At 38.7% G+C, this 22022-nt stretch overlaps 3 protein-coding genes across 3 annotated transcripts; 2 read left to right on the plus strand and 1 right to left on the minus strand.

Annotated features, from left to right (window-relative positions):
- The first annotated feature begins 6 nt into the window (after positions 1 to 6).
- LOC114528799 (acetyl-coenzyme A synthetase, cytoplasmic-like) lies at positions 7 to 6472 on the plus strand. The gene is made up of 18 exons (XM_028550515.1): positions 7 to 406; positions 1153 to 1244; positions 1368 to 1471; positions 1689 to 1761; positions 1872 to 1947; positions 2192 to 2294; positions 2463 to 2578; positions 2718 to 2792; positions 2944 to 3061; positions 3346 to 3479; positions 3873 to 4005; positions 4204 to 4260; positions 4354 to 4434; positions 4533 to 4641; positions 4749 to 4888; positions 5249 to 5308; positions 5422 to 5467; positions 5548 to 6472. The coding sequence occupies exons 1-18, from the start codon at positions 45 to 47 to the stop codon at positions 5754 to 5756; spliced, it is 2088 nt and encodes a 695-aa protein (XP_028406316.1). The 5' UTR covers positions 7 to 44; the 3' UTR covers positions 5757 to 6472.
- On the plus strand, positions 6466 to 11539 carry LOC114528797 (E3 ubiquitin-protein ligase TRIM71-like). The gene is made up of 7 exons (XM_028550513.1): positions 6466 to 7740; positions 8565 to 8789; positions 8934 to 9207; positions 9388 to 9636; positions 9886 to 9983; positions 10246 to 10510; positions 10827 to 11539. Exons 1-7 carry the CDS (start codon positions 7129 to 7131, stop codon positions 11279 to 11281), a joined length of 2178 nt encoding a protein of 725 aa, XP_028406314.1. The 5' UTR covers positions 6466 to 7128; the 3' UTR covers positions 11282 to 11539.
- A 260-nt stretch (positions 11540 to 11799) lies between these two features.
- On the minus strand, positions 11800 to 21973 carry LOC114528708. Its single transcript, XM_028550385.1, has 7 exons — positions 21854 to 21973; positions 19215 to 19310; positions 17916 to 19100; positions 15319 to 15562; positions 13629 to 13847; positions 13220 to 13420; positions 11800 to 13006 (listed from the first exon to the last, which is right to left on the minus strand). Exons 2-7 carry the CDS (start codon positions 19215 to 19217, stop codon positions 12609 to 12611), a joined length of 2250 nt encoding a protein of 749 aa, XP_028406186.1. The 5' UTR covers positions 19218 to 19310; positions 21854 to 21973; the 3' UTR covers positions 11800 to 12608.
- Positions 21974 to 22022: the final 49 nt, after the last annotated feature.

The following is a 22022-nucleotide window of genomic DNA, read 5'->3' on the forward strand; positions in this document are numbered from 1 at the left end:
ATACAAACGACGAATCAGGGGGAACTCTTGCGAACAGCGCCAACATGGCAGTCACTACAAGACGCCAGCTTTCTGATCATGTTTTATTTGAACATAGCGACAAAGAACTTCATGGCATCGTCCAGCCAGACAGCAGGATTGCTGTTGAAGCTCACGTCAAAAGCATGGAGCAATACCAGCAAATGTACAAGCGATCTGTGGAAGATCCCGAAGGCTTTTGGGGAGAGATTGCACAGCAGTTCCACTGGCATAAACTTCCAACTACCTTCTTGTCCTTCAACTTCAACGTTGAAAATGGACCTATTTTCATCAAGTGGATGGAAGGAGCTCAAACTAATATTTGTTATAATGTCTTGGATAGGATTGTAAAAGAAAAAAACGGCGAAAATACTGTTGCATTTTACTGGTTAGTATTTTACTATGTTTGACTTCTTGCACAGTTTGGTAACTTTGGTTCAATGACCGTGGTCTATCGGTCATGCAGGTAGCTCATGAAATATGGAAAGCTTTCATTGTAGCTGTAGCAGTTTAGGATAAAACGATAAAGATTTTTTATGCGATTACCAAATTGCAGCCTCAGGATATTGCAAAATACTTTGCAAAAGCGAGATGGGAACAAAGTCTAGATGCGCGTTGCTGCCTATCCTGCAGACTGCTGTGTAGTAACGTAAATAATATCGCCATTTAGGGCCATATTGTAGTATCCTGCTTATATTTTTGTGTTTTGAAGCAAGCCTGTCTGTTTTTTATGCATATAATAGTTGCTCATTTAAATGCTATCTGCAAATATTAGTTTTGGGGTGACAAAATTCAACAACGGATCTGCAATGTAAGCACTTTTTTGTCCCAAACAACTATAATATTCTGCTCTTAGTTACTGCCTATTCAAATGTACATTTCATGGGATAGATATGAACTTTGCAAGCCTTTTAAAATGGACTTTATATCTTTGTAGCAGGAAGTCCAATTCTGATTTCTTGGCCAACTCTTCGAATTGTTGTTGGATGTTAGGAACAAAACTATATATAATTTGCACAGTCTTGATGTCTTTCACAATTGATATGGAGTCTTTGCATGAAAAATGAGTTCCCTACAAGCCTGAAATTTGCATTTTCAATCTATTGTGCTGATGACGGTGTCTTTCTTTCTCAGGGAGGGTAATTATCCAGGAGATTGTAGTGAGATCACTTACGGACAATTGTTGGTAGAAGTTTGTAAGTTTGCAAATGTTCTCAAGGCAAAAGGTTTGTATAATATTGTGGTATGCTGCATTTCAGCTATGGTCCTACAAGAAATTAGCCAGTGTCTTGTGTGAATTATGCATGTTCATTTGTGCACATGTAAACCCTTTTTTTGCACTTGTTCAGGTGTTAAAAAAGGTGACAGAGTTGCCATTTATCTGCCTATGATCATTGAGCTGGTGGTTGCCATGTTGGCTTGCGCAAGGATTGGAGCTGTTCATTCCATTGTGGTAAAGAATTGTCTCCTTTCATAATCATTTTCTGCATTGCACCATGTAATGTCCTTGCAACTACAAGATATCTATATGACATTAATTCAGACAATGTATTATGTTCCACATTAGGAAAATTTTATCAGGCATTGGAGCTTATATTTAGCAGGCTGGAATACTAAAAAAATCAGTATCCGTATAGATATAATATTTATTATTTGTATGTTTAACATAGTTTGCTGGGTTTTCGTCACAAGCTCTCGGAGAGCGCTTGGTCGACTCAAGATGTTCCTTGCTGATAACCGCAGGTGGGTAAACCAGCAAATAAAAAATGTTTGTAAAATCATCTGATGTCTATACATGGTGAAATACGAACCAGATACCTAATACTAGCTGATGGATATAATGCATATTTTAGATGGTTATTACCGTGGTATGAAGCTGTTGGAATTGAAGTCCATTGCGGATAAAGCCTTGGTTATTAGTGAACAAATGTAAGAATCACGAAACAGCTGGCAAATTATTTTTAAATGCAATCAACTTTACATAGACTATAAGGTCCTAGAATTATGTTACAATTTCTTATGCATTGCAATAAGTTCCTTCAGGTAAAACATTGCCCAACCCTAAACCTCTGAAGCAATCCTAGCACACACATATTGGTTGCAAAAATTTATTGTGATGCTAATTACTGTATGGTATTTGTGTAAAAAGTCATGTCTTTCTTTCTCTAAACAGGGGACATCCAGTGCCACTTAGTATCGTAGTTAAACATTTAGGATCATCTCAAAAAAATGGAGATAAATATAGAGATGCTCCAGAACGTCCCAGCAATATCCAGGTATGTCCCAGTAATATCCAGGTATGTCCCAGTAATATCCAGGTATGGTATGTCGCTCCTGTTCACTGAACATTCATCATTATCATGTCATGGCCTCAAGACAATTGGCCGTCAACTTGATCATAATTTGTTGCCATTTTTTGATAACTATCTCTTCTTTTGGATCAGATCAATTGGAATGACAGGGTGGATGTTTGGTGGCATGATGAGATGAAGACAGCTGAGACGACTTGTGAACCAGAATGGATGGATGCTGAAGATCCTTTGTTCATGCTTTACACCAGGCATGTCCATATTCCTGTCTTGCGGCTGACCTAAGTTTTTAAACTATACAACTTGATGAGAAAATATCACCCTCAAGCAAAATTTATGAGGAACAATTTGCAAAATATTTTTCCTCAATGATTTTTAATTTTGATTTAGTGGTTCAACTGGTAAGCCAAAAGGTGTTCTTCATACGACAGCTGGTTACATGCTGTATACTGCAACAACATTCAAGTAAGTCTGAAGGTCTCAGAATGCAAAAACTCTTAGAACAAGGAATAAGATTTGGTGATAAGCCATATTCCACTTCATTTCAATTTGATGAAATGATTTCTGATCTAAGTTTATGGCAAAGAAAATAATATCTCCCATTGATATATTTCAGATATGATTTTGATTACCATCCTGGTGAGGTGTACTGGTGTACAGCTGATATTGGTTGGATTACTGGCCATAGTTACATCACCTACGGACCAATGGCAAACGGTGCTACGAGTGTCATGGTTAGTAAGCAAAACAACACTACAAATTTTCCAAATGTTTGTATCCTCGTATTTTGTAGTTGTATGTGTAGTTGTATTTTGTAGTCTGGCAGTGTATATTTTAGCTATTTTAGCTAGGAACTTTTTGTCCAGTGTAAATTGAGTCTGTTTAGTTTGATTTTTAGATTAAGCTGGGAATCCGCTATTTTCATCTTATACTGAAAATCCTGTGATGCAAGGCTTAAGAAGTTCCGAAGAACTGGTCATACGATGAATGACGAGGATTTTCTCTCTTTGTTTTTTAGTTCGAAGGAGCGCCAACCTATCCCGACGCTGGAAGAATGTGGGCAATATGCGAGAAGTATAAAATTTCGAAATTTTACACAGCGCCAACTGCCATCAGGTCGCTGATGAGATTTGGAAAGGATCTGGTGGAAAAGTAAGGATTGTTGACGAACCTTGTTGTATTAGGAACTGAGGCCTAGTGCAAACGTCATTTTTTCTCAGGTCGAATGCAATTGAAACAATTGATAATGAGATGGTAAATCTCTTTAAAGCTTCATTATCATGCTATCTATTGCTTGAATTGCATTCGACGCAACCAAAATGCATGGTTTAACCTAGGCCTTAGAGTATATGGTTACGTTTCTCCTTTGGATCGGACAGGATAGGAAAGTTTCCTTTGTATAAACGCTGCCTGAGAATTCACCGACAAAGGAAATTTTCCTGTCCGTTCCGATCCAAAGGAGATTTTTCCTGAGTGGAAACTAGCCTTCAGAGAGGTCTTTGCAGGTTCCGGGCAGCTCCGTCAACCTTAAGTTTATATTTCCAGACACAATCGTGATTCTCTGAAGATCCTTGGTACGGTGGGTGAGCCAATCAACCCTGAAGCCTGGTTGTGGTATCGTAATGTGGTCGGGAATAGACAATGTCCTGTTGTTGATACGTACTGGCAGACAGAAACGGTATGGTTGTCGTGGACTTGTTTATAAGATCCTGGTTACCCGGGTTGGAGAGGTTAAACAGGGTTGCCCAGCTTCGTTGTAACTGCTTAGAAACTGGTCTAACCTGTTACGCTGGGATCTCACTTGATTCCGCTAAAATTTCAGCTGTAATATTGTGGTTGTTATTATGCTTAATGCTGATGGTTATGTATGTTTCAGGGTGGACACGTGATCACGCCACTTCCTGGGGCTACTCCAATGAAACCTGGGTCAGCGGTATGTCGCCATCGACACGTCACGTGAGCGTATTCTGAACTATGATTGGTCGAAAACCTCCTTATGATATCCCATAATTCTTTTCTCGATTAGACTTTCCCGTTTTTCGGAGTCGTTCCAGCAATCGTTGACAAAGATGGAAATGAGTTGGAAGGACCCTGCGAAGGCGTTCTGGTAGAGCTTTGATTCATTTTTATATTTGAAAAGACTTCATCTTCAAAATTTTTCATCCTTTGACATCCAACACCTTGACACGCGTATTTCTTGCCCAGGTTTTGAAACAACCCTGGCCTGGTATGCTAAGAACAGTCTACGGTGACCACGATCGCTTTGAATCCGTCTACTTCAAGAAATTCCCAGGATATTATTATACTGGAGATGGTACTGTGGCACTTACCACATCTTTCAAATTATCATGCTAAAATTATATGGATACTGGGTAGTTTTTTTCCATTTTTTTCATTTGAACTACGCGCGTTTCATTTCAGAATGCAAACGGGACGAAGATGGATATTATTGGATAGTGGGTCGCGTGGATGACTGTATGAATGTCTCAGGTCATTTGCTGAGCACAGCTGAGATTGAGAGCGCGTTGGTCGAACATGGAGCTGTTTCTGAAGCTGCTGTGGTAAACATCAATCCTTCCTTGCGTTTCCTTATTTTATCCTTGTTCATATTACTTTATTATCTAACATTTAAAAGCTCACGGGAAGCCTTAACCCCTCGCAGAAAATCCCTCGGAATACAATAAAATATTTTACAATCTCAGCTCGCTACTCCATCAAACTAGTTTCGTTATTTCCTATCATATACAGAGCCACACTTTCAAATTTTCTCCCACACTCTGCTCCTCTTATCTTAAGATGAACTTTACTGTTACCCCCGAAGCAATTCACAATCAGAAAATGTTCTTTTCCCGCTTTTTTCAAACGAATATTTTCTCACAGACAGAAGAACGATGAATGTATATATTGTGTTATTTCCGTAGGTTGGGTATCAACATAATATCAAAGGCGTTGGTATATTCTGTTATACAACATTAATGCAGGTATTGTTCAATGCAATTTCCTACCGTGAATATATATTGTGAAATGGCGTGAATATTTATTGTTTATACTGGCGCAGTAAAGTTTTACTCCTAAGTTTGCCTCTCTGTCGTAGGGATTTGAATTTACCAACGAGTTGGTCAAAGAGCTAAAGGAAAAAGGTGGGGTGTTTATCTTTTTATTTTCTGAAAATATTCTGTTAATATTTCTGGTAGTAAGAGCGAATTGTTTTCCCTCTTAGTTCGGGAGAAAATTGGCGCCATAGCGACCCCGGATGTCATACAATACGCCCCAGGCCTTCCCAAGACTCGCTCGGGTAAGATCATGCGCCGTGTGCTTCGTGAGCTTGCTCAGGGTAACTCGTCATTTGGCGATCAAACGACCCTAGCTGATCCCAGTGTTGTTGATACCTTACTGAAGCTCAGACCGCAGAATATACCCGGCATGTAGGGTCACAAGAGGTCCCTTATGGATGTGTTTAGGAACAATTCTATTCACCGCAATTACTCTACATTACACAAACGAAACTTAACTGGAAGTGAAAATAAGTGTATAGTTAAAAATAATTTTTCCTTAAGATCATTTATTCTATATAGAATTCTTTCACAAATTAGGTCAACTCGTAGGCATACAACTGTTTACTCTTATCCAATTCAGCCGACAGACTCGTTCATTGCTCTAAACCTACAAAAACATTAAATTGCCTTGTAACTGTATATTTCGCTGGCAGACTAAAGTCTCAACAAAGTGTGATATATCAATCATTTCGCACGAAATGCTTTATAATATACATTCAATGTATTCATCATCGCATTTTTCAAAACAAACTAGCATTTATGACATGCACAACAAATGTAGTCATAACGTTTTTATACATTACAACCTGTTTTGATTCACGGCGGAAAAATAAGCGGCAAATTATGGTTAGAATATTGTTTACAATCAGTTAAGATGCGATATCTTGTGATATTAGATCAGCCTGTCATACGCACGTTTGGTAATTATCATATATCTGAACGCCTTCCTTTTTAAGAGCGGAAGAAAAAACAGCTGTTTTAAGCAAGAAACGATTGTAAAAGATCCCTTTTCAATTTAATGAATAGGCTGCTGAAAATTTTTGATTTATGGAACCGCGTTGACGGAGGATTAAGCACAATGCCTGCTAATCACTTGCCACAGCATAAGTTAAAGCGTATTTATCGAACATCTCGAAACTTAGAGGGATTTTATCAGTTTGTTGTTCATATATATAACGCATTGCTCTGAAATATTGACTATCTTGCAAGATCTTGCACTAAAACGCACAAATTCACTAAACCATATTCACGATCATTCAAACAACTTAAATCAGTGTTTTTGTGGATAAAATTACGTTTAAAATGCCATAAACATTAAATAAAGTCTATTTACTATATAAAGACAATTTTGCCTTGTAAAGTTCGCTCAATTAATAACCATATATTGCTCAAACGCAATTCAAAATACACAATATATTTGCACTGCCTTTACACAGACAAAATAATATTACATTTATATTCCAATATGGCTAGCATTCTTATGTATTCGACAAAAGCGAGCTAAAATATACGCTGTTTTTCGGCCGCCGTTAACCAATTATGGCGAATTACCTCGCGGTTTTCCATCGAGACATATGTTTACGTTCGCAGAAGAAAGAATAGATAAAGACGGGATCCTAATTAATATTTAAACACAGACAAATTGCAGGTGTTTTATGTAGTTACAAGATAATCGTAAATAGTTCAATATATAACTTGGTTGCTCGCTCGTTACTGTATCAACAAGACCTTCGTATGTGTACACGATGGGAGGAGATGGAAATCTCGAAGACTCCGTGTCACTTCGATGTTCCTTTTGTAATGAGACCTTTACGGACCCGTATATCTTAAACTGTCTTCATTCGTTTTGTTTTGGATGCATTGAACGACAGAAACAGGTGCAAGAAAGTATATTATGTAAAAAATGCGAACAGGAAACAAGCGCAAATGCAATGAAACAGAATGATTTTTTCGCAAACTGCCTGGCTAAGTCGCTGCTGAAAGAGTTAAAGAACCCTGGTCCTAAATGCGGGAATTGCTCGGCCGGGAATAATCGACTTTTGAAGTATTGTAAAGAGTGTAGGGAGTACCTATGCGATGCATGTGTCTACTGCCATGAGAACACGAAGCTGACACGTGAACATAGCTTGATATCGTTTGCTAAGTTCGAAGAGGATCTGATATGTCGCAGTGAGAAGCGTACGGTGTTCTGCCCGCAGCACAAGGAGAATTTGGTCGAGTCATACTGCCGGTCGTGTGATGAGGCAATATGCCCGGGATGTGATGTACACCAGGGTCATAATGCCGTGAGTGTCACCGTGGCTTCTTCAATTGAAGTACCAAATTTGAAAGCTGTGCTGGACAGAGCGATTTCAAAGGTTAGCCATTCGTGTAGTTTTAAATTCTTCTGACCAGCTCTCCTTCATCTCTTCTAGTCTTATTACGTGTCCATATCATCTCAACCTTGCTTCCCTCATCTTCTCTGCAATATCTACCACCTCACATCTTCTTCTGATCTCTTCATTCCATAATATCTCTGACCAACTCCCCTTCATCTCTTCTTATTACGTGTCCATATCATCTCAACCTTGCTTCCCTTATCTTCTCTGCAATGTCTACCACCTCACATCTTCTGATCTATTCATTTCATAATATCTCTGACCAGCTCTCCTTCATCTCTTCTTATTACGTGTTCATATCATCTCAACTTTGCTTCCCTCATCTCTGCAATGTCTACCACCTCACATCTTCTTCTGATCTCTTCATTTCATAATATCTCTGACCAACTCTCCTTCATCTCTTCTTATTACGTGCCCATATCATCTCAACCTTGCTTCCCTCATCTTCTCTGCAATGTCTACCACCTGACATCTTCTTCTAATCTCTTCATTTCATAATATCTCTGACCAGCTCTCCTTCATCTCTTCTTATTACGTGTCCATATCATCTCAACCTTGCTTCCCTTATCTTCTCTGCAATGTCTACCACCTCACATCTTCTAATCTCTTCATTTCATAATATCTCTGACCAGCTCCCCAAGAATTCAGAAAATCAGGCCACAAATACTCAGAGTTAGTTCCTAGTACTAGGTTACCTGCAAGGTAGGGATTGCTGCGGGCATTAAAAACAAATTGAACCAAATATCATATAAGAACAGGATTGGCAAAACTGTACAATTAAAGCATGGCATTGTCTCCTAAAGGTTATCAACCACGAGAAATGTGCGTCTCGTTGTTGCACTCTTGTGGACGAACTCCGAGATCGCAAGAGCGAGATTTGCGATCAAATCAGGAATTATTTCGTTGAGTATAAAGAAAAGGTTGAGGAATACGAGGTGAAACTGCAGCAAGAGGTTCTCACCTGGTATGACAAACAGTTTAAATTGATCAAACAAGCCCAGTTGAAAGAAGAAAAAAGAATTGAAAAGGTTTGTGAAATTCGTATGGCGTGAATTGTAAACATGCTTCTTCGGTTTACAAGGCAGTGAAATTTCTAGTTCGTTTTATTTCAATCATTTCTCTTTTCACAAATTTCTTGTTCGTTTTATTTCAATCATTTCTCTTTCCTGCAGATAACTGATGCGGTCAGGTTTTCGCAAGTTCTGCTTCATCACGGCACAGATGCCGAAATCTTGTCGTTGAAGTCTCTTGTCCAGTCGCAATTGAACCGAGTTGCAAGTGAGAAGACTGGCACGACATTCATAGCCGCAGTCGAGGCCGTGATTCGCCATGCATCATGGGAAATTCGTGCGGAACATTTTACTCAAGGAAAGGAGACGAACGGTTTAACCTTACCAGAAATACACGATGACGATTCTGATGATGATGAAGATGATAATAATGACGGTACCAGTTAATTTAGAATTTTTTCTATTTAATTTTACCAAACTTTTCTCTCTAAACTAACGTTATTTATACAGACGTTAACTAACTTCAATGATACTGCTTGCCTCTGTCGTTTCAAAACAGTTCTCAAAGAATATCACACTGTTTTTATAATTAATCAAATTGGAATTGATTGTGCAGGAAGACCTTCCACCGTCGGTTCAAGAGTCCAAGAGGAGAACGAACGAAACGCTATGAAGAACAGTTTGAGTGAGAAAGACTTCCTCTGCAAACGACGCGGTAATTCTGGGGTTGAGGGAAAAGACTTTCAACTGGGATCCGTGATTTCACGGGAGAGCACCAAGATCTGGAATGGAGGACGCCAGAGCGCTCGTGATTACAGATACGACAAGATATTGAGAAATAGAAGCATTGGTAGACGAGGTTCAGGTACGTTTTAACAGCTCATTGCGGTTCACAAGTTTGCGATGATTTCATCGTTTTCACTTGCGAGGAATTCCATACAGCATTAATTCTCACCTTATCAAACACAAAAGGTTTCCTCCTTCAAAACATGATTGTTTTGGGGTGTCCAATACTCAGAGTCAGGAAGAACAGTTTAGAATTATTGCAACTTTCCAGTCCAAGATATTCTTTAGTGTTTCTTTGGACTTTAGCTGACGTACCTCAATGTTGCAGGTTGTGGCGAGTTCCATCATCCGTGCGACATAGCGGTTGACCACCAGAACCACGACGACAGACTCATTGTGACTGATTTCAACAACAACAGGGTACAGGTCAGTTATCTTTGCATGTTTTTATTTTCCCACTGGGCTTTTCAGCTGACCTTTTTGGAACTATTTTATGATATTCGGGAAAGGTTTTAGCTTTCTTGCAACGCTCATTCTTGCTCTTAAACAGCAAGCTTTGCCTAAATGTTCCTTGAGGGGTATTTTCGATTGGATTCTTCAAGTTTTTGCCCAAAAAGTAAAGGCTAACCAATCAAGAAAGCTTTGTTTATTCGGCTCTAAATCTCACATCAAACTATCCAAATCTTAGGTTTTCTCATATTATGGGGAGTTTCTTTTCCAATTTGGCTCTCGCGGCTGCGATGCTGGTCAGTTCAACGGTCCTACCGGAGTCACGATACTTCATGATAGCACAATTGTTGTTTCCGACTGTCTGAACAATCGTATTCAATTGTTCACAAGTGATGGTGTTTTCATCAGGATGTTTGGAAGTGAAGGACGGGGCCAGGGACAATTTTGGCGACCGATGGGGATAGCGGTTGATAGCAGGGATCGTATTATTGTTGTGGATCAAGGTACACTATGCTACGTCCCCCTTCAAATAAATCCTCCCCATTCAAATAAGACTTCTCTCTTTGAAGTAAGACTTTTCCCTCTCAAATAAGTCCTCCCCTCTAAAATAAAGCCCTTCTCTCTCAAGTAAGCCCCCCTCTTCGCAAGTAAGACCTCTGGCTTCCATATACGTTCTCCCCTCCCACAACATAAGACCTCCTCCACTGAGGTGAGCCCCCTTCTGGTGCAAGTTCCACATCCCCTCAACCCTCAGTCCCCTCTCTTAGCTTACGGTAGATGTCGAGATACATCGCCAACCACCTCTTGTTTTACACTCAGGAAACAACAGGGTCCAAGTGTTTAACAGCGCTGGTAAATTTCTCCTTTCATTTGGCAAACTGGGAAAGTGGGATGGTGAAATAAGCTGTCCGAATTTCGTTGCTGTCGACAAGGAAGACAACTTCTACATTTCAGACGAAATCAACATGAGAATTCAAGTATTTCGCAGCGACGGAAGTTACCTCAGGAAAATCTCCGCCCAGGAGATTCACGGATTCCAGGGTAACCTGGAACATTTATCCGGGGTGGCTGTAGACCCCCGGGGTTATGTCGTGGTCGGTGTAAAGAGCAGTTGTAGCGTGCGAGTTTTTACCCCAGATGGAAGGTTCCTACGAGCTTTTTCCTCCGCACGATCTTGTCCATCCCGGCATTTATTTGCCTCCGGGATTGCTCTCACATCTGCGGGAGAAATCGTCGTCTCTGATTGGTTCAATAATCGCATAAGATTCCTCTAGAGATCTGATTATTTTCATTGTTTTTGTCGAGGTTTTTAGCAGCAAATGTTGTCCAAATTATTTATTGAACTGCGGTCGTATAGTTGGTTAATCAAAAGATTCCACGGTGTCAAATACTTGCTAATGTTTTGGCTCGGGAGTTTTGAAAGTTACTCCGTTATTGTGCCTCAAATTTGCAAGAAAGTCTCGTCCAGGAAAACCTTTGGGAAATAATCTTCACGGGCTTCCAGTTTTATAACACTTGGGTGTAAATAAATGCGGTTATATACGGGGGGGAGGTAGTGCAGTTATATACGGGGGGGAATTGTCAGTTATATACGGGGGGGGAATTGTGCAGTTATATACGGGGGGGGAATTGTCAGTTATATACGGGGGGGGAATTGTGCAGTTATATACGGAGGGGGGTGTAGTCACAAGAAAGTTATATTTGTAAATAGTTTATAAATATATTTAAAAGCATATTTTTCAAATTATTAAATAAAAATTATTACGCTGTTTTCTCGCTAAAAAGTGAAGCATTCTATAAAGCAGTTGACGGTGACACAAGGCAAAGATTTATTACAGAATTTTACAAAGTGAATTTCCAACGTATTTTCTAAGTTATGATGAAAATATACAGGCTTGCTTAATTATCTAAAAATGCTGATCATACTGTAGAGACAAAGGTATGCAATAAAGTTAATCTAAGGACAAGTTATTTTTTGTATGTTACCAGCTGCATGATTATTCATAGGAAAAGCAATTTAAACACGAGCTGCATAGCTTCAAATACAGGCGCACTAGGATTTAAAAACAGGACAAAACGCATGATTAGTCAAAAGAAACTTTATAGTTTTTCTGCCGCCTTTCAAAGTAAAGCAATCCTTCGTTTTTGTATGACTTGTGTGTAAGGGCAACAAAGCCCGATTCTATTTGCTTACAAATTACGTGACTACGAATCCTCTCGCCTCTTATATTATTATTAACCTAAAATAATTTAACTTCTATTGTTAATTCATATCGCTAGTCTAGAATGCATGATTTGCCCCTTCTGCTGATGGCTGGGTTGAGTAAAAGGTCTGCCTCATATCGAGAGTCCATATTTTTCTTCTTGATCTTTCAAACGCGATTTTGAGCACTTTTTCTTTCTCACAAATGTTGATACAAATCCTGGTTAGCAGTATACGACGCTCTTGAATTTCCCCTCGGAAAGCAGCCTGGCATATCGTGCGGTTGTTGTTTATAGATTACTTAGATCGTGTGCGTAAATTACATCCGATTATTGAAACAGTATTTTCCTACAATCATATTATGGTGAATATTGCAAAACTAACGAGTTATCTCATCATCACTTAGGTCGCCAGCCCTTCAATAATTTCTTCACCTTTAATCTTTGCACGGGGTCTATTACTCCGAGTGCTCCAAGTGTTTTTTCGTCTAAAGATTTAAATATTTCGCCGTCAATTTGTTCGTTTCTAAATTTCGGCACATGTTCGGCCATATTTAGAGCACGCAGAACTTCAGACATATCGCTCGTGCTGAGTTTTGAAAGATCTTTGGGAATTTTGAAGCTTTTCTTCGGTTCAATTTCGTCGTAAAGATCTTCGTCGTCGTACGGAATATCTGGAACCGAAATCGTACTCGGCTTACGAAGCTCTTCCGGAGGGATGGAGGGAAGCTGTCGGTCAGCAATCGACGTTGACGCGGAGTTGCTAAGCTGGTTGTCGACCGGTGTGACATACATGTCTAAAAAACATAAACAAATTATTAGATTTGAACCGATGAAAGTGAAACTTGGTTGCTTCTTCTTTTCCTTCTTTTTCTTATTATTATTCACTGGAATTTTAATTCTTTGTTGTCCTAAAAGTTCTGTCTAAAAGATAGTTTGTACCTTGATCAAACCTTGACAGGTAAAAACACAAAATTAAATGCTTTTTGTTCAAGTGGCTTGCACCATACCTTGCTCATCTATTTCTTCATCTTTTGGCGGTGTTGGTAAAGATGATGTTGGTGAAGTTGATTTCGAATTATCGTCTTCATCGCCCGCTTTATTTCTGGCTAATTTATGACGAAGTTTAGCCCCAGCTTTCCTTCCAGCCGTTCCAAACACTCCTTTATCCCGTTTCTTCCCTTCCTTCTCCTTTGAACTTGCGGCAGGACCTGGGAAGAAAGGTTTATGTTAGACAAGGCAATGAGATTGGGTGCCCACCTCCAATACATGTAGTGTAGTGGGGGGGACCCAAGACCTCCTTCTCCCAGCGCCACCCTCCCCACATAAATCTAACCCACCACACCGCCAATCCAAGTCTTTAAAAAAAGGCTCCTGACTATGATAATCAATGTCGGTTTAATGATGATAATATCTCACCATCTGTTGTGTCATCCGTATCATCTTTATTCAGTTGATCTGCGCTCATTGTTGTAGCTTTCTTCTTAAGATCAGGTTTCTTAATGTTACTGTTTGCGGGCATGGTAGCGCTCTTCTTGATTGGCTCCCCATGAGTTTCATGTACGATCTCAATATTGCTCACTGGACGGTCAGTTTTCTTTCCATCTTTTTTGCCTTTCACCTTGTCCATAAAACGGCCTATATAATGCAAGACGTGTGTTTAGTGTGTTTAGTTCAAGGTCATCACAACTATTATTACTGATGTATATTCCTGCCCTCGGACGCTGTCAAAAATGCTTCTAGCTTGAGCGAATTTGCAAATTATTTTCTTGATTTCAGTATTAAGAATTGAAAGATAGTTTCTGCATATTCCTAAGCGAAAGGCACGTTTTAAAAGTCGTTGTCAAGACTATAGAAGACAATTTTATAGCAAGCAACGCCATCACCTTAAATAGCTATGATTCTGCACCGGATTAATCCTATTACAATATTTAATCTACTAGAATTGTTGAAGTGGAAATGTGAAGCACTATTATTTAAGAATGGTGCGATAATCAGGTATAATCATGTTAGATTTCCCGTTTACAACAAATAGTTACAATATGCTCAGCTCCTGTTTCAAGTGTCCAGTGGAAGCACTTCGTTATGTCAAATCATATATGGTGTCTATATTCTGCCAACCTGCCAAAATGCTGAGCACTGCATATCTAGTGCTCTTAAGATTGAATAACATCTTTCTTAATCAAGAGTATAGTTCAGTACTACATGTAAAAATGTAAAATATCTATGTATATTCAAGTTGTTTTTCAAAACAATTTAAAATGTCGTATCAATATCAAGACCTCTCAAGACACTTGGGTTGTACTATGAAGGGCGGTCTTAATTTTCCGACCTGAATTCGCACATTTTAACGACTTATATGGACGAAACGATTTGTGAATTACTTGACACGTTTGAATGACAACTGTCATCTTTTCGAGTTATTCTTGTTGGCCGATCTCGAGATTTGCTGATGCAATCATTTTAGAAGAAACTGGATTCCAAGTGAAGAATTTTTCATTTTCTATTTGGAGTTGATTTAACTAAACACAGGAGACGACGATGTTTAGGTTACTACAATGATCATATCAATAGCTACGCCATGACGAGTTAGGCCCAACTCGAAGCGCCATTACATTTGCTATGTAGTTCCTTTTGCGGTTGTCAGTTGACGACCATAGGTTAACTTCAATAGCACCGTTATTGTTACATTTTTCGTCGCATCGTCTTTACATCAAGTACCGCGGCGATTCCTCTCACAAAACAATTACGTCATTACTAACTCTCCTTTTCCGCTGATGCAATCTCAAATCAATATTCCTCATTTTCATTAACATTTCATTTTTAAGGGGGAATATCGTGATTGCAGGTCAAGGACTTGAACCTCAACTAGACCAACTTATAAACTCGTCATCTATAGTTGATCATCTGTTATTGACTCAGTGTTACTACAGGAGGAACCTAAACTTGACTAAACTAAACATTAGTTTTTTGAGGGGGGTTTTAGCTGGATGCCTCCACAGACCTCTCTAGCGAGCGAGTAAGGATCTTCATAATGTAATGTGATTTCGTACACTGCATGAAAGATCTACAGTTCCAAACAAAATATGCGTTAAAATTATATTCTTACCCAACTGGACCCCAATCGAGCTTCTTTCTTTGCTTTGACCAGCCTTATTTTCCTCTTCTGAGGCTTGTCTTTGCGCTCTCAACAGCTCAGCAGGAACAAGGTAACCAGCGTCATCTTCTACCGGATCTTCAACTGGTTCTTCCTTACTTGATGACACTTTACGACCCTCGTCCTTTTGCTTCTCGTTGGATTTGGATTTTTCAACCTTAGGCTTCTCTTGTTTAGCCTCTTTCGTCTTTTTATCCTTGGATAAAACAATTTTTATTGACATTGATGCTAAATCTTGAACTATATCACTTTATTCATAAAGTAATATGGATACACTGATACAGATGTCTCAACAATCAGTTCAACACACGCTAAAGCTTTTTTCTTCCTAGAGGTCCAGTAAGGAGCATCTCGTATTGATTCAGTGTAACCACAGGAGGAAACCTGAACTAAACTAGCTTTATTTATACTGGATAGCTCTATCAGTTCTAAACTGTTCTTCCTAGAGGTCCAGTAAGGATCATCTCTTATTGATCCAGTGTTACTACAGGAGGAAACCTGAACTAAACTAACTTTATTTACACTGGATAGCTCTATCAGTTCTAAACTGTTCTTCCTAGAAGTCCAGTAAGGATCGTCTCTTATTGATCCAGTGTTACTACAGGAGGAAACCTAAACTAAACTAACTTTATTTATACTGGATAGCTCTATCAGTTCTGAACTGTTCTTCCTAGAGGTCCAGTAAGGATCGTCTCTTATTGATCCAAACAGCACTACGGGAGGAAACCTAAACTTCTCGCTTTATAAGTTTACATATGTAGCTAGTAGATAGCCTTCTGATGCCAACCGCATCTTCATTTATATACATATCCTAAATGGCGGAATTCAAGTTAACGAAGATTTTTATTTATAAAATATTTCATATTTTCCGTGAAACTATTCATGCATGGATAAATTCTTTTTCACTCTACAACAAAACAGTCGGTTTAGAGCTATCTCCTTGATTTATAGAATTCTTGCTAGCATGCTGACTTCGCAAACGTCATGCAGAATTTTTTTAATAGCAGTTCTCAGCGGGTCGACATTTTTGCTTTTAGAAAATATTTTTTATACATAGCCGTATTACCTTTTCATATAGCCGTATCAATGAATGCCATGGCTTTCAAAACAATTCTTTTCACAGCTTCTCGAAATATTAATGCTAAGGTTTAGAGGACAGAACGATGGACAGAACATCTTAGATTTCAAGCTAAGCGTTTACAAAGTAGCGCCGATCTAGGCTGTTTTTTAAACAAGGCTATTATTTAGACTTCAGCTGCTTTGCAGGAGACTTTAGGCTCTTAAGCAGGTATAAACAAGGTCATTTTAAGCCGAACTTAGGCCCGTTGGAGGAATATCGTATTTCCTGAACGTGACCTAAATTAGCCCCCGTCTGAATTCCATGAAACACAATCTTGATTTAATGGTATTAAATAGACTTATGGCTAAAGAATAATAATAGTCAATTTTCAATTATGTCCAATTAACCCTCAAGGTTTGAACATGACCATTCTTAGAAGTGCCAGAACTCTCGTTGAAAGAACAGTATATAATTAAATGACTATATGAATAACGATATTGCCATGACAATTTTAACACGTATAAATTCGCTGCGGTTTAAAAGACTCCTTTATCGACTTTCCCAAAATAATTACGTCCGGCATGGGTGTATTTACATTAATTATATTCTGGCAGGCAATGTCTGAAATGCATTTTGAAAGAATTAGCGGAATTTCGCGGAACATTTTTTACAGTGAAATTGCCTTTAAAAATAAACCCCCTACATTCAATATTCTCTGCTAGTGTTGTCGATACTATTTTCAAACCATCCGTCATTTGTATAGGACACAAATAACATGATTAGTTAACTATCTGTACATGCGAGCCCGCAATTGACAATAGATCAATTTTATGTACATACAGAAAATAGCTTAGAACTGATAGCGCCAATCCAGCGCTAAAAGTTGAAGCCCTGTGCCGTGATGTGGCGGGTCAATGATGGTATAAACACTTTGATTGTATTTATCCAAGTTTAGCCGAGATTTTAGCGAGATTAGGGTTCACTAAATCTCCGACACGTACGTGATAAAATACTGTCTTCCTTCCTGCAGTTTCGCAACACGTCGAAAAATTGCAGGATGATTGCTTATTGAAAGATTACTGATTGCTGATGACGAAAGGGTCGTACATATGCAACAATTTGAAAATGGATTCGCAACACTTGAGGCTGTTAATTCAACATTAATTGATCTTAACTCGTTGTTGAAACTTGATTGGGAGTCCACGTAAATTAAGTTAGGCATCAAATTGTATCAAACACAAGCAGGTCATACAAACATCTAACAATATCTTAACCCTTTATCATTTTTGATCTAAATTCTTGAACAGCGTGCAATTAGGGCATTCAATGAAATGATAATACATATAGCTAACTCTCATTTAAGACAAATTATCTTCATAGCTCGAATCTTTAGTCTGAAAGATTGTTGCATTCCGGGTGGAGTTTGTTGTGTGTGGTATATTAATAGGTATACAGTAAAATGGCTTGAATACACTAGAATATATCTCACCTTCTTTTCTTTAGTCGCTTTCTCTTTTGGTTCTTTATCCTTTGGCTTTTCTTTTTCTTTCGGTTCCTTTTCCTTGATCTTTTCTTTCGATTCTTTCTCCTTGATCTTTTCTTTCGATTCTTTGCTATTTAAGTCAGAGCCACTGATTTGTCGTACTTGCTCCCTAACACCCCCGTCACGCTTTGGTAACTCGCCGTTCACCTTCGAATTTTTACCTTTCCCCGTTGCAAGAGGCACCACTTCATCGTAGGCACTATCGTCTCCGTAGACCCATTGTAGTACTTCATTTTCAACCTTTGAAAAGGACACGGCCAGATTCAAACGAGTTGTGACTGATGCCTGATCCACATCTTCATGTAACTTCCTGCAAAAGTCCGTATGCTCGCTGTCTGATTGCAACAAAGCTTTTGAAGCGGTTACCGTAATTTCCAGCGCTTTGGGAATGGCATAAACAGTCTTCTTTTTACCAAGACTAGAACCAATAACTGTATCAACTGCAAAACATCTTTTTAGATGTATTAATCCACTTTTTGACTGCGATATAACATCGTTAAGTGCACTAAATGCCTTATTTGTCAGGGTCGACTCTGTCAGGCCAATTGCCACAGGAAACGTCGAATATTGACGGACGAAGTCGTTTATTTTTCGCTCAGCTGTGGTACCCATAGCAGCAAAACCTCCTTTCGCACTTGCTTTAATTTCAATCTTCTCGCCGGATTTCTTACGAGTGCAAGTAAAGACATCAGAACCGCTAATGTTTCTTTTAAACACAATGGTCAATACCTCCCCACGTTCAATGTCCGCTAGTTGTTGATCCTTTGGCTCGCTTGTCACAAAAATAAATCGACATGTTGGCAACACCTTGCGTAGCTCACCTAAACTCTCGTATTCATCCGCTTTTGTAAGCTGGAATACCTTCGCCGGGCAGTCATAGGGAAGGACGAACGTCTTTCCTTCGGATACGACACATGCTTCGACTTTCTTTATTGTTTTGGATTCGTGAAGTATCAAGTCGACGCTGCTTTTGAAAGCAATCGATTTACTGGCGTCTTTCTTGACTCGAACCGCCTGTGGTAACGTGTTTTTCTGTACAAATTCTTTAAGAGTGAAATCGACGTTGCTCCATGCGATCGATGGACCCGACATCACGATACTTGAGGTCCGTTTCCACCGCTTCGAACCAGACTAAATTTAAAAGAATACAGCCTGATTTTAGTTACATGCAAATAAGCTACATCATAAAGATCTCAAGTTTCAGTTTGACCTCCTACACAAAAATGACAACCCCCTCTGCATTACCATAATAAATGAAACAAACAATTGTTTCAAATGTTCCGGTGTTTCAAAGTATTCCTTTGCCCAAAATTTCAGCGTTGCTCCGTTGAGCTCTCAAACCTATAAAAGAAACATCACAGGTGTTTTGAAGATAAGATCTTCGGAAAGTTATTTCATAAACATTTCCGATTTTTGACTCTAGGGAAGCAGCTGATTAGGGCTTATCTCACTACAGAATTCCCAATCGTATTGTGTGTGTTTGTAATTTTTCCGTTCGCGCAGACTGACACGTCAATTGGCACGGAAAGAATCGTCTATGGTATTCATTTTGGTATGGATGCCCATTTAATTACGATATTAGAGGTTGTTTTGAATTCAAATTTGTACATATTTATATTTGACGGTTTTCTGAGCTTTTCAGAATTCCTTCCGAAATATATGTCTGCATGTTTTTTGAGAGCCGTTTTATATAACTGATTGTTCGTAAAATGCCATCGTGCATTCATCAAATGCTTCGAGTTTTTCTTCTATCATTCGCTTCGAGAGGAAACATTCAATTGTGTCCACATGTAATCGGCTTCGTGCTTCACGTAAATGCAGGAGAAATTGTGTAACAATGGTTTTAGAAATCCTTTATTCTTTCTACAAAGGAATTACCAGATTTCTTCTGTATGAATAAAAACTTTTAAACTTTTTTAAAACTGTTAAAAAATTTTTCGTTCTGCAACGTGTATGCGTATACCAACACACGCATCGCCTCGCTAAACAACCTTTTGAAACACGGCCACAGGCGACTGGTCTCATTTGGGGAATCTCACAAGTTTTTCAAGGGCCAACGGTCCTCACTGTTTCCACGCTTTCAAAACAACACCTTTATAAGGCAGAGGATTTGCATGGCATATTTTGTCAATATTTTCGATCTTAAACCTAAATCAAACAAGAATTTCTTTAAGTAAATTAAAAAGGATTTATGTAATGCAGGTGTACTGGCAATTTACGTGAGATGGATGACGCGTGGGGATCTTAACGTCATAGCGATCTATTAAAGATAAACATCCAATAAAGTAAACGCAAAAAAGTTCATTATTTATGATCCTTTTCGCAATGCCAATTGCCAAAGGCCTTAGCCGATGCGCGATAATTTCGTAGATGTGTTTTAAACGATAATAAATGAAGTATTAAACAGCAGTTTATGGAAAATACACAAAAGTTTTTGTGGTAGAGAGGTGTTAATCTGCTTCATAACGCCCCCCTAGTTTACCACTGAATATGAAAGATATATTTGTTGATCATTCCAACCTAATGGATGTGGCTGATGTCTACGCCCACTAACTAAAACATCGTTGCTAAGTGCGATCATTCTAGGACCTAGCAATACAGGATACGACAGGGTACAAAGGTACTGGAGAGCTTGGGCTACTCAGTTTCCAACAACTTCGAGTTTCGTCAAATGGCGTAAGCAGTCAGCATTGAGTTTGGCGCGAAAATGGCCCGTGAATTTAATCACTGCTGGAGTTCGGAGTTCCTACAGTACTGATCCCACACACTTGTAAATCGGGATCCTTTCTTAACTTATCAATTGGTAATGTATAGACCGAGTAATTGGCAGTTCAAATACATCAAGTTCTGGATTTTAACCAACATTAGCTCATCATAACGTCACCTTGACCTGGCCAACCACGCAATTTGTCCTTAAAATTATTCCGGGAAAACCTTGTCAACTTTCGCATAATCATTCGTGATACTCTCAAGACAGTATATGCAACTGAGAAAATGTTTGATTCGTGCCTTCAGCTCAGAGTACCATAAGCTTTAATAATTCTCAGAAAATCTGGTCAATTGATCCTGTGGTACGCATTAAACGGAGATCATTCGTGTACAGGACCTCCGCATTAGAACTGATTATCAATGCAATGTAATTATATTTGATCCGTCCTATTTCTGTTTTAAATGGTTGCTACTTCAAGATTTAGATCTCCCTATGACATCCACCGTCAACGTCACTAGGCACACAACGAGGTAAAATATCGTCCGTAACCGCACAATCTATACATCCATAAACAGCAAAACTAGCCGCTTTTACATTGTATTGCTCATTGCATTCATGAAGAGGCAGCGGAAGGTTAGAATGACATACAGGAAAGTAGCAGAAATATCAATTATCGCATGCTGAGGATTGAAGCCATATCGAATTTGCAAAGTCAAAGACTTCAGTCTATTTTCAACGCTATTTTCAAGTCTAAATGCAACTACAAGACAATGTTTATATCCATTTTTTAATATATTTGACCGTTCGAAGTAGAAATATTATATAATTTTATCCGTCCAATGATAGATATAAACAATCTGCGTATACTTGTGTACGTAACTATATAAGTGCTGTAAAACGTGTTGAATCATTTCTATAATCTATCCTAGCGTCCTTTTATTCTCATATTTTAAAACATTTTACACTACGTGCGATTTCCTATGCTATGAGGTAAAACGGTGTAATATTTTGGAACGATAATTGCTAAATGTTGGAATAATTTCAGAAAAGTAAATTCAAAAGTAAAGTTTCCGGTGGCAAAATGCATTACAAACCTGCTGAATTTTATTATATTTGCATCCTTTTGCCACATCGTGTTGTCTGAGATAATCCATTAATAATAACATTTACCTACATCACGTTTGTCCATTGTCTTTATTGATTGTTAGTGCTCCACTATACGATACTAGTCTTGCAATTTGTAACGGATAGCTAGCATTATGTTGTGATGAAATAATACAATAAAACGTGTCCGAAAACGGGTTTATTTAAGGATATGCGTCAGCAACGCCTATAGCACTCGA

This window comes from Dendronephthya gigantea, unplaced genomic scaffold, assembly GCF_004324835.1.
Source record: "Dendronephthya gigantea isolate DGI-Jeju-01 unplaced genomic scaffold, DenGig_1.0 000051F, whole genome shotgun sequence".
Lineage (NCBI taxonomy): Eukaryota > Metazoa > Cnidaria > Anthozoa > Malacalcyonacea > Nephtheidae > Dendronephthya > Dendronephthya gigantea.